At 38.6% G+C, this 12,408-nt stretch overlaps 1 protein-coding gene across 2 annotated transcripts in view; it reads right to left on the bottom strand.

The window, feature by feature from the left end:
- SLAIN2 (SLAIN motif family member 2) overlaps positions 1 to 12,408 on the bottom strand; it is an 89,556-nt gene that overhangs the window by 45,409 nt on the left and 31,739 nt on the right. For both annotated transcript variants that reach the window (XM_059383584.1, XM_059383591.1), the window contains exon 2: positions 11,829 to 11,977. In XM_059383584.1, coding sequence (XP_059239567.1) covers positions 11,829 to 11,977 — 149 coding nt within the window. The remainder of the gene's footprint in view (positions 1 to 11,828; positions 11,978 to 12,408) is intronic.

Raw genomic sequence — 12,408 nt, 5'->3', positions numbered from 1 at the left:
CATTCATGCTGTCACACAAGCTGGAAACCTAGATCATTGTTGATACTTCTCCCAAATGTCCTCAAATCTGGTTCATTCATTTTTCCTACCACATCTTTTCATCTCCACTACCATCAACACACATTGCCCAGCTGTCACTATCAACTCCCCTTAAAAGCACCCTATATTCATTCACTTTTGGCCCTTTCCAATGTACTCTCCATACTACAGCTAGCAACCTTAGCCAAACTGCAAACCTGATCATGTCTTCCTGCCCATACACACCATACCCTTGAATGAAACTCTCCAATATCTTTCTATTGCTTTTAGAAAACATAATCTATAAGGCCTTAAAAAGTCTGGCTCCTACGTATCTTTCTGGCCATCCCTCCATTCATGCTGTCACACAAGCTGGAAACCTAGATCATTGTTGATACTTCTCCCAAATGTCCTCAAATCTGGTTCATTCATTTTTCCTACCACATCTTTTCATCTCCACTACCATCAACACACATTGCCCAGCTGTCACTATCAACTCCCCTTAAAAGCACCCTATATTCATTCACTTTTGGCCCTTTCCAATGTACTCTCCATACTACAGCTAGCAACCTTAGCCAAACTGCAAACCTGATCATGTCTTCCTGCCCATACACACCATACCCTTGAATGAAACTCTCCAATATCTTTCTATTGCTTTTAGAAAACATAATCTATAAGGCCTTAAAAAGTCTGGCTCCTACGTATCTTTCTGGCCATCCCTCAGATCTCTCCCTTCCTTAGTCTTCTCCAGCCACATGCTGCCTTGCTCCAGGTCATTAAATGTTGGCCATACTCCCCACAACATGCTCCCAGACCTCCCACAGAGCTTTTTTTTTGCAGATGCTGTTTTCTCTACTTGGAATGTTTCTCCCTCTTTCGCCTTCCCCCTTAAATCATTCATATCTTTCTGAATCTTTAGGATTCAGGTCAAACATTGCTCCCTGAGGAAAAATTCCTATTTCTCAAAGCTCAAAGCACTAGGCACCATTCTTTCATTACAAATCACCAGTTATAAAAATTATTTGTATTAGTACGTTTCCCCTAGTAGAAGACAAACTCCATGAGTTTAGGTACAGTGTTAGTTTTTCCTCATTATGTATCCTCTATCCTTTCCTCAAAGTCTGATACACACCAGGCTCTCAGTAAATATTAACTGGATATATACATGATGAATAAGATTAGTCTTTTTTTTAATAAGATTAATCTTAACAGAGGATCTGGACACCTTATGAATGGATGAAATAATAAAACAGAGGGAATCCAGGCAAAAGAGACACGGGTCACCATAAACTTAAAAGGCAGGCAGACAGGGGACAGGGAACTAGGAAACTGAATGGATACAGAATTTTCATGTGGGATGGTGAGAAAGTTCTGGAGATGCACAGCGCGGATGGATGCACAGCAACGTGCATATACTTAATGCCACTGAACTATATATTTAAAAAAAGACTGAAGTGGGAAATTTTATGTTATATAAATGTTACCATAATGAAGAAAGTTGGACAAAGAAGGAAGACCCTCTCCAAAGAAGACTTCAAAGAAAACAGCAGGGAGGATACGAAAGGGCAAAAAACACAATGCACTATCATAAAAGAATAAAAGAAGAACATCTTAGGGACATGAAGCAGCACAGTGCGGAGAAGCTGAGAGTGACAGAGCAGAATCCATTCTCTTAGAATACAGTAGTTATATTTCTAGGGAGCTCTGCTTTATCAAAGAAACACACCTGAAAAATAATCTCCTACTAACTTGGAAAAAGGGGGGGAATTTAGGACAAAGGTTCAAATTTGCAATAACCAAGTTATTCTTCTTTTCAATATATATTACAGGGGTGCCTGGGTGGCTCAGTGGGTTGAGCCTCTGCTTTCGGCTCAGGTCATGGTCTCAGGGTCCTGGGATCGAGCCTCGAATCAGGCTCTCTGCTCAGCGGGGAGCCTGCTTCCCAGCCCCCTTTCCACCTGCCTCCCTGCCTACTTGTAATCTCTGTCAAATAAATTTAAAATAAATAAATAATAAATAAATAAGTAGACATTATATTTGTAGCTGCAGCTGCTGCTCTGTTTGTAACCATAAACTCTAACCACTGTTAAATCCAGGACATGATTACACCTAGTTCAAGAGTTAACAGTTTCTCTTACATACTCCTATTTTTAATACCTTGTGATATAATAAAGCAACAAACTACTCCCTCAAATTGCTATTTTTGAGGTGCTATTTTGTTTTTCTCCTTCTAAGTGCAACTTAACTATTTTCCAATTCTTAATAGTTCCTACTTTTTAGGATGTTTTAAGCCAAGGTTTAGTAAACTATAGCCTGTGAGCCAAATCTAACCCATCACCTCTTTTGGTAAATAAAGTTTTACTGGAACACACCCACCCCAATTCACAGTCCACAAAGCCTAAAATGCTTCCTATCTGGCTGTTTACAAAAAAAGCCTGCCAACTCTTGTTCATAGGTTTATTTAACTATTATCTGCCACACCCATTAGAGTACAAGCTCTGGTCTGTTTTATTCATTGCAATACCCTAAGAGCTGAGAACAATACGTAGCACATAATAGGTTACGAACATATAGTACTGAATGAAGAAAATTCCTAACTATAAAATATACTTACATTATTTCTAAGGTGAGACAGAGTATTAGTTGTTAGTAAAGATTTTTTATTAATTATTTTTATTAACAGATAATGTATTATTTGCTCCAGGGGTATAGTTCTGTGAATCGTCAGGCTTACACACTTCACAGCACTCACCATAGCACATACCCTCCCCATGTCCATAAGGCAACCACCCTCTCCACACCCCCCCTTCCCCCAGCAACTCTCAGTTTGTTTTGTGAGATTAAGAGTCTCTTATGGTTTGTCTCCCTCCCAATCCCATCTTGTTTCATTTTTTCTTTCTTTACCCCTCACGGCCCCTTGCCCTGCCTCTCAAATTCCTCATATCAAGGAGATCATATGATAACTGTCTTTCTCTGACATATTTTGCTCAGCATAATACGCTCTAGTTCCATCCATGTCGTTGCAAATGGCAAGATTTCATTTCGTTTGATGGCTGCCTAGTAGTCCATAGTAGTCCTCAATTTATTTCATACACACACACACACACACACACACACACACCACATCTTCTTTATCCATTCATCTGTTGATGGATGTCTAGGTTCTTTCCATAGTTTGGCTATTGCGGACATAGCTGCTATAAACATTCAGGTACAAGTGCCCCTTCGGCTCACTACATTTGTATCTTTAGGGTAAATACCCAGTAGTGCAATTGCTGGGTTACAGAGTAGCTCTATTTTCAACTTTTTGAGGAACCTCCATACTGCTTTCTAGAGTGGTTGCACCAGCTTGCATCCCCACCAACAGCGTAGGAGGGTTCTCCTTTCTCCACATCCTCGCCAGCATCTGTCATTTCCTGACTTGCTAATTTTAGCCATTCTGACTGGTGTGAGGTGGATCTCATTGTGGTTTTGATTTGTATTTCCCTGATGCCGAGTGATATGGAGCACTTTTTCATGTGTCTGTTGTCCATCTGGATGTCTTTGCAGAAATGTCTGTTCATGTCCTCTGCCCATTTCTTGATTGGATTATTTGTTCTTTGGGTGTTGAGTTTGGTAAGTTCTTTATAGATTTTTGGTATGTCATTTGCAAACATCTTTTCCCATTCTGTCAGTTGTCTTCTGGTTTTATTGACTGTTTCTTTTGCTGCGCAAAAGCTTTTAATCTTGAAGAAGTCCCAATGGCTTATTTTTGCCCTTGATTCCTTTGCCTTTGGCGATGTTTCTAGGAAGAAGTTACTGTGGCTGAGGGCAAAGAGGTCGTTGCCTGTTTTCTCAAGGATTTTGATGGATTTCTTTCTCACCTTGAGGTCTTTCATCCATTTTGTGTCTATTTTTGTGTGTGGTGTAAGGAAATGGTCCAGTTTCATTTTTATGCATATGGCTGTCCAATTCTCCCAACATCATTTGTTGAAGAGACTGTCTTTTTTCCTTTGGACATTCTTTCCTGCTTTGTCAAAGAATAGAGCTGAGGGTCTATTTCTGGGCTCTTGATTCTGTTCCATTGATCTATGTGTCTGTTTTTCTTCCATTTCTTTGAAAAATACTGATGGTATTTTGATAGGGATTGCATTATCCATGTAGATTGCTTTAGGTAGCATAGACACTTTCACAATATTTGTTCTTCCAATCCATGAGCATGGAACATTTCTCCATTTCTTTGTGTCTTCCTCAATTTCTTTCATGAGTACTTTATAGTTTTCTGAGTACAGATTCTTTGCCTCTTTGGTTAGGTTTATTCCTAGGTATCTCATGGTTTTGGGTGCAACTGTAAATGGGATTGACTCCTTAATTTTTCTTTCTTCTGTCTTGTTGTTGGTGTATAGAAATGCAACTGATTTCTGTGCATTGATTTTATATCCTAACACTTTACTGAATTCCTGTAGAAGTTCTAGCAGTTTTGGAGTGGAGTCTTTTGGGTTTTCTAGGTTAAGTATCATACATCTGCAAAGAGTGATAGTTTGACTTCTTTGCCGATCTGGATGCTTTTAATTTCTTTTTGTTTTCTGACTGCTGAGGCTAGGACTTCTAGTACTATGTTGAATAGCAGTGGTGATAATGGACATCCCTGCCATGTTCCTGACCTTAGCAGAAAAGCTCTCGGTTTTTCTCCACCGAGAATGATATTCGCTGTGGGGTTTTCATAGATGGCTTTGATGATATTGAGGTATGTACCCTCTATCCCTACAATTTGAAGAGTTTTGATCAAGAATGGATGTTATACTTTGTCAAATGCTTTCTCAGCATCTATTTAGAGTATTACATGGTTCTTGTTCTTTCTTTTATTAATGTATTATATCACACTAACTGATTTGCAGATGTTGAACCAACCTTGCAGCCCTGGAATAAATCCCACTTGGTCGTGGTGAATAATCCTTTTAATGTACTGTTGGCTCCTACTGGCTAGTATTTTGCTGAGAATTTTCGCATCTGTGTTCATCAAGGATATTGGTCTGTAATTCTCTTTTTTGATGGGGTCTTTGTCTGGTTTGGGGATCAAGGTAATGCTGTCCTCATAAAATGAGTTTGGAAGTTCTCCTTCCATTTCTTTTTTTTTTTTTTAAACAGTTTCATGAGAATAGGTATTAATTCTTCTTTAAATGTTTGGAAGAATTCTCCTGGAAAACCATCTGGCCCTGGGCTCTTGCTTGCTTGGAGATTTTTGAAGACTGCTTCAATCTCCTTACTGGTTATGGGTCTGTTCAGGTTTTCTACTTCTTCCTGGTTCAGTTTTGGTACTTTATACATCTCTAGGAAAGCATCCATTTCTTCCAGATTGTCAAATTTGCTGGTGTATAGTTGCTCATAATATGTTCCTATAATTGTTTGTATTTCTTTAGTGTTGGTTGTGATCTCTCCTCTTTCATTCATGATTTTATTTATTTGGGTCTTTCCTTTTCTTTTTGATAAGTCTGGCCAGGGGTTTATCAATCTTATTAATTCTTTCAAAGAACCAGCTCTTAGTTTCGTTGATTTGTTCTACCATTTTTTTTGTTTTCTATTTCACCGATTTCTGCTCTGATCTTTATGACTGCTCTTCTTCTGCTGGGTTTAGGCTTTCTTTGCTGTTCTTTTTCCAGTTCTTTAGGTGTAGGGTTAGGTAGTGTACTTGAGACCTTTCCTGTTTCTTGAGAAAAGGCTTGTATCGCTATATACTTCCCTTGCAGGACTGCCTTTGCTGTGTCTCAGAGTTTTTGAACAGTTATGTTTTCATTTTCATTTGTTTCCATTAATTTGTTCAATTCTTTAATTTCCTGGCTGACCGGTTTATTCTTTAGTAGGAAGCTCTTTAGGCTCCAAGTATTTGAGTTCTTTCCAACTTTCCTCTTGTGATTGAGTTCTAGCTTCAGAGCACGGTGGTCTGAAAATACACAGGGAATGATTCAGATCTCTTGGTATCAGTTGAGACCTGATTTGTGACCCAGCATATGATCTATTCTGGAGAATATTCCATGTGCAGAAGAATGTGTATTCTGTTGCTTTGGGATGGATGTTCTGAATATATCTGTGATGTCTATCTGGTCCAGTGTGTCATTTAAGGCCTTTATATCCTTGTTGATCTCTGGCTTGATCTGTCCATTTCAGTGTGTGGGGGGGGGTGTCTTAAAGTTCCCTACTATTATTGTATTATTGTCGATATATTTCTTTGATTTTGTTATTAATTGGTTTTATAGTTGGCTGCTCCCATGTCAGGGGCATAGATATTTACAATTGTTAGATCTTCTTGGTGGACAGACCCTTTGAGTATGATATGGAGTCCTTCCTCATCTCCTATTATAGTCTTTGGCTTAAAATCTAATTTATCTGATATAAGGATTGCCACCCCAGCTTTCTTTTGATATCCATTAGCATGGTAAATTGTTTTCCACCCCCTCACTTTAAATATGGAGGTGTCTTTGGGTCTGAAATGTGTTTCTTGTAGACAGCATATTGATGGGTTTTGGTTTTTAACCATTCTGATACCCTGTGTCTTTTGACTGGAGCATTTAGCCCATTTACATTCAGAGTAACTATTGAAAGATATGAATTTAGTGCCATTGTATTATCTGTAAGGTGACTGTTACTGTATATTGTCTCTGTTTCTTTCCGGTCTACTACTTTAAGGCTCTCTCTTTGCTTAGAGTACCCCTTTCAATATTTCCTGTAGGGCTGGTTTGATGTTTAAAATTCTTTCAGTTTTTGTTTATCCTGGAAACTTTATCTCTCCTTCTATTTTCAGTGATAGCCTAGATGGATATAGTATTTTTGGCTGCATGTTTTTCTCATTTAATACTCTGAATATATCATGCCAGTTCTTTCTTGCCTGCCAGGTCTCTGTGGATAAGTCTGCTGCCAATCTAATATTTTTACCATTGTATGTTACAGACTTCCTGTCCTGAGCTGCCTTGAAGGATTTTCTCTTTGTCACTAAGACTTGTAAGTTTTATTATTAGATGATGGGGTGTGGACCTATTTTTATTGATTTTGAGGGGGGTTCTTTGTGCCTCCTGGATTTTGATGCTTGTTCCCTTTGCCATATTAGGGAAATTCTCTACTGTAATTTGCTCCAATATACCTTTTAGCCCCCTCTCTTTCTTCTTCTAGAATCCCAATTATTCTAATGTTGTTTCATCTTATGGTATCACATATCTCTCAAATTCTTCCCTTGTGGTCCAGTAGTTGTTTGTTTCTCTTTTGCTCAGCCTCTTTCTTGGTCTTCTATATCACTAGTTCTCTCTTCTGCCTCTATTATATTAGCAGTAAGAGTCTCCATTTTTTATTGCACCTCATGAATACTTTTTTGGTTAAAGCTTGGTTAGATTTTAGTTCTTTTATTTCTCCAGAAAGGGCTTTTATTTCTCTAGACAGGGTTTCTCTAATATCTTCCATGCCTTTTTTGAGCCCAGCTAGCACCCTGAGAATCATCATTCTGAACTCTAGATCTGACATATTACCAATGTCGTATTGATTAGGTCCCTAGCCTTCAGTACTGCCCCTTGGTTTTTGTTTTGTTTTTGTGGTGAGTTTTTCCACCTTGTCATTTTATCCAGATAAGAATATATGAATGCAAGAATAAAATACTAAAAGGGTGGCAAAGACCCCAAGAAAATGTACTCTAATCAAATCAGAAGAGACCCCAAATTGGGGGAAGAAAAATGGGTGGGTCAAAAGAAATTTTTAAAAAATTTAAAATATATATATATATATTAGACAGGTGAATAGAACAGAGCCACCCACTTGATTTTAGGTGTATTTTGGTCTCTTAGAAGAAACTACCTCTCAAAATTTTAAAGAATGAAAAACTTACATATATACAAAAATAAGGGTAAACACAATAAAGGGATGAAATATGACTGTAAAGATGAAAATTTTTAAAAAATTCTAGAAAAAGAATTGATAAGTTGGTTGGAAAAAGAAAGAAAAAAAAAGTGGAGAGAATTTGCTCAGGCTGGAGACTAGAGCACAGCCCTGTGCTAGATCTGGGGTATATTTTGATCTAGTAGAAGAAATTGTATCCCAAATTTTTTTAGGAAAAAAAAAACCTTGTTTGTATACAAAAAATAAAGTTAGATACAATGAAGTTCATGATAAAATATGACTACAATAATGAAGGTTTAAAAAGATTTTTTAAGAAAGGTATTGTTAAGATAAACTAGTTAAAAAAATGTTAAAAGAGGAAAGAGGAAAAGTTTAAAAAATTAGAATAAGAAAAAAAATAAAATTAAAAAAATTTAATTAACTTTGTAAGACTAAAGGATCATGGGGAAAAAGCCACGAATTCCATGCATTACTTTTCCCTAGCTCTGAAGTTCCGCTGTTCTCTTTGATTGGTGAGCTTGGTCTTGGCTGGATGTTCTTGCTGATCTTCTGGGGGAGGGGCTGTTGTAGTGATTCTCAAAGGAGTTTGCCTGAGGCGGAACTGCACTGACCTTGCCAGGGGCCAAGGCTAAATAATCTGCTTGGGTTCGTTCTTGGGGCTTTTGTTCCCTGAACACTTTCCACAGAGCCTTGGAGGATGGGAATGAAAATGGCAGCCTCCCAATCTCTGGCCTGGAGGAGCTGAGAGCTTGGGGCCCCACTCCTCAGTGCACCCTTGGAGAAAAGTGGTCAATCTCTCCTGTCTCCCTGGTCTCCGGCCGTGCTCCAAGCTCACCCAGTATGTGACTGAGCATTTCTGTTTCTGGTGCATGGCCCCATTTGGAGTCTCCATACCCAGCAGGAATGCTCTTCCGGCAGAGGAAGGTGGGGTCCCTGCTCAAAGAGCAGCAGCCTGACTACTGGATCATGGTTTAAGGTAACCCCAAGTTGAAAGCTCACTCCTTGGCTCAGTGTCTGTAGTCAGCTTCCCTGCTCTGATACCTGTGAGCTCTGCCACACTCAGATACCCCTGATCCTTCTGTGACCCTGCGGGACCTGACACCACACAGTCACCTCGAGGGCTCCACCCTCACTTAGCCTCTGGAGCAATGTCCCTCAGTGGAACAGACTCCTAAAAGTTTGGATTTTGTGCTCTGTTGTTCACTGCTTACCAGTTCCCAGCCCCTCCCCCTGCAGTCTACCTTCCTTTCACTTTGGATTCACTTCTCTGCATGTCCTACCTTTCAGAAAGTGGTTGATTTTCTGTTCCTAGAATTGCTGCTCTTCTCTTCGATCTCCTATTGGGTTTGTAGGTATTCAGAATGGTTTGATAACTATCTAGCTGAACTCCTACAACCTGATGTTATCTCAGTCTGCTATGCCTCCACCATCTTGACTCTTCTCCCCACATTTGACCAATTTTTTAAGATTTTATTTATTTATTTGACAGACAGATCACAAGTAAGCAGAGAGGCAGGCAGAGAGAGAAGGGGAAGTAGGCTCCCTCCTGAGCAGAGAGCCCAATGTGGGGCTCGATCCCAGGACCCTCAGATCATGACCTGAGCCGAAGGCAGAGGTTTAACCCACTGTGCCACCCAGACGCCCCGACCAAGATGTTTTTAATAAACATCTAAAATAGGGGCGTCTGGGTGGCTCAGTTAAGCATCTGCCTTCAGCTCAGGTCATGATCACGGGGTCCTGGGATCAAACCCCACATTGGTCCCCCTGCTGAGTGGGAAGCCTGCTTCTCCCTCTCCCACTCCCCCTGCTTGTGTTCCTTCTCTTGCTGTGCCCCTCTGTCAAATAAATAGATAAATAAATAAATAAATAAATAAATAAAATCTTTAAAAAACAAAAATTAAAAAAAATCTAAATAACATCACCTAGGGGCACCTGGGTGGCTCAGTGGGTAAATGTCTGACTCTTGATTTCAGCTCAAGTCTTGATCACAGGACCATGAGATCAAGCAGTGCACTGGGCTCTGTGCTTAGTGAGGAGTCTGAGATTCTCTCCCTCTCCCTTGGCTTACACATGTGCGTAAACGCACATGTGCTCTCTCAATAAATAAATCTTTAAATAATATCACCTAACTGGAATGAGTTAGACATTTTCCAGTTATTACAAATTGTCTACTACCTTGCTTATGTATTTCTAATAATCTTATGAATACAATTTAAATCAAGCCCCAGGATATAATTCTAAAAACACTTAATATTCAGAAAAAACATTTTTGGTCTATGACCACACAACCCTGAACACACCAATCTTGTCTGGTCTTGGAAGCTAAGCAGAGTCAGGCCTGGTTAGTACTTAGGGAGGAGAAACAACATTTTTAAAAATCACATAAAAGCATTTCCTTTTTAAAAAAGGATCCCCTACATGAGGAAAAAGTAACAATTTGGTGTCAAAACAGATTCAGAAGCTCTATAATCACATCTTATGTTATTTCCATATAATAACCACAACTTCTAGCCAACCAAGCTATGCTTTATTGTATGCCAGTAACTGTTTGGTCTCCCCTTTGTCTTCCCCGAACATTTTCAGCTTACACTCTAATAAAAGAGCATGATTTTAACAGTTAAGCAAAATAAGCAATTTTAAGTACATGGCTATCAAGTAAACACAAGGCAAAACAAAAAACAAAACAGAAAACCTATTTAGGATGAGTAATCACATATCAGATCCTCATTACATAAGTATTCCAAAAAAACAGTAACATTCTTAAGAGATTGAAATTCCAAGAAAGAGTCAATAATATTTTTCCTACATTTCTACCCACACTGGCTGCTATATTAAATGCCATAAGTAGTGACAGACACATTTTGTCAGCTTTGTGAGTGCTATTAAACAAAAGAGCATAAAAGCAATGTGAACTAAAATGCCAAGTTAGAAACAAAAAACAAGGGAAGGAAAATGAATTCATTTATTAAGTACCTACTATGAGCCAGAGAAACATGTTATGTTCTTGCATAAACATTATCATCTAATCCTTAAAATAACCATACAAAGTTCATCATTCTTATGAGAAAACTGAGTTCACAGAAGTTAAATAATGCTCAGAGTCACTTAGTAACTAAGTGCTAGAGTGAGAACGATGTCTCTTAGGTTCTCAGCCTGTACCTTTCCACCACATCAGAATTTTCCCCAAGGGTAGTGAGATGATTTTAGATGATACTGAATTTTTTTTTTTTTTAAGATTTTATTTATTTATTAGAGAGAGAGAGAGCATGAGAGGAGAGAGGTCAGCAGGAGAAGCAGACTCCCCGTCAAGCAGGGAGCCGGATGTGGAACTTGATCCCGGAACTCCAGGATCATGACCTGAAGCCAAAGGCAAGCGCTTAACCAACTGAGCCACTCAGGCGCCCCCTATTTTTTTTTTTTTTAAACTGTTATTTGTTTTAACTTGCATTGGAAGGAAAAAAAAAAAAAACCCTGCTGTAAAAAACCTATTGTTTCATGGAAATTTTTAAAAAGATTTTTAAAAATTTATTCATTTGAGAGAGAAAGAGAGAGTGAGTGAGTTCATGAGCAGGAGAGAGCGTCAGAGGGAGAAGCAGACTCCCAGATGAGCAAGGAGCTTGATGTGGGGCTCCATCCCAGGACTCTAGGACCATGACCTGAGCCAATGACAAACGCTTAACCAACTGAGTCACCCGGGTGCTCCCATGGATATTATTTTTTAGGATGAAATGAAATAAAAATGAAAAGATTGGGGGACAAAAGCTATTAAGTAATATTAAGTAATAGTACAAGGTTATGTGCTTATGGCAAAAACTCATGACGGCATGCACAACGAGATTCAAAAAACACTATAAAAGAAAGAACAGCCTTCCTAAAAATATACCCACTCAACCTTTATCTGTTTTTTTTTATTAAAGAAAGAGATGAATTTAAAAGTAAAATTATAGACATACCTGACATAGTTTGATCAAGTTTGTGGATAAGAGATTTTTTAGCACATTCAACATCAGGACTTGGGTAATCCAAAACTTGCCTGCACCAAACTAATGGGCTAACTGATTTCTGCATTGGTGTAAGTTTTTTCTTTGGTGATGAATACAGCCTAGAAGAAAACAAAAACATAAGGGTGGCATTCATTATTAAGCACAAGGTCATAGATAGAGATCCTTTTGGACAGATTTAAATTGGGAGGGGGCACTGTACATGTCACAGATTATCTACAAAATCATCCACATTTTACTTCATGCATAAAAAGAAAATGACACTAAAACAAGCCAAATTTCAAATTTCAAATAAACCCAAATGAAGCCAACTGTCCAATCCTAAAATGTCTAACTTTTCTTATAGTCTCATTACAAAAACTGTGAGTAAACATCTATCTTTACAACAGTTAATTCTGTTTTCACTAGTATTTAGCCAACTCCTTAATATAACCATATCATTAAGTATTGTCTAGGAGACAGAATAAGGAGATAAATACCTATTTTCCACCTCCCAGTCCCCTTCCTACCACAAACCACACAGAAAATCTCC

Source organism: Mustela nigripes, chromosome 1, assembly GCF_022355385.1.
Source record: "Mustela nigripes isolate SB6536 chromosome 1, MUSNIG.SB6536, whole genome shotgun sequence".
NCBI lineage: Eukaryota > Metazoa > Chordata > Mammalia > Carnivora > Mustelidae > Mustela > Mustela nigripes.
The sequence above is the reverse complement of the archived record's forward strand: the minus strand, read 5'-3'. Positions and strand labels throughout refer to the sequence as shown.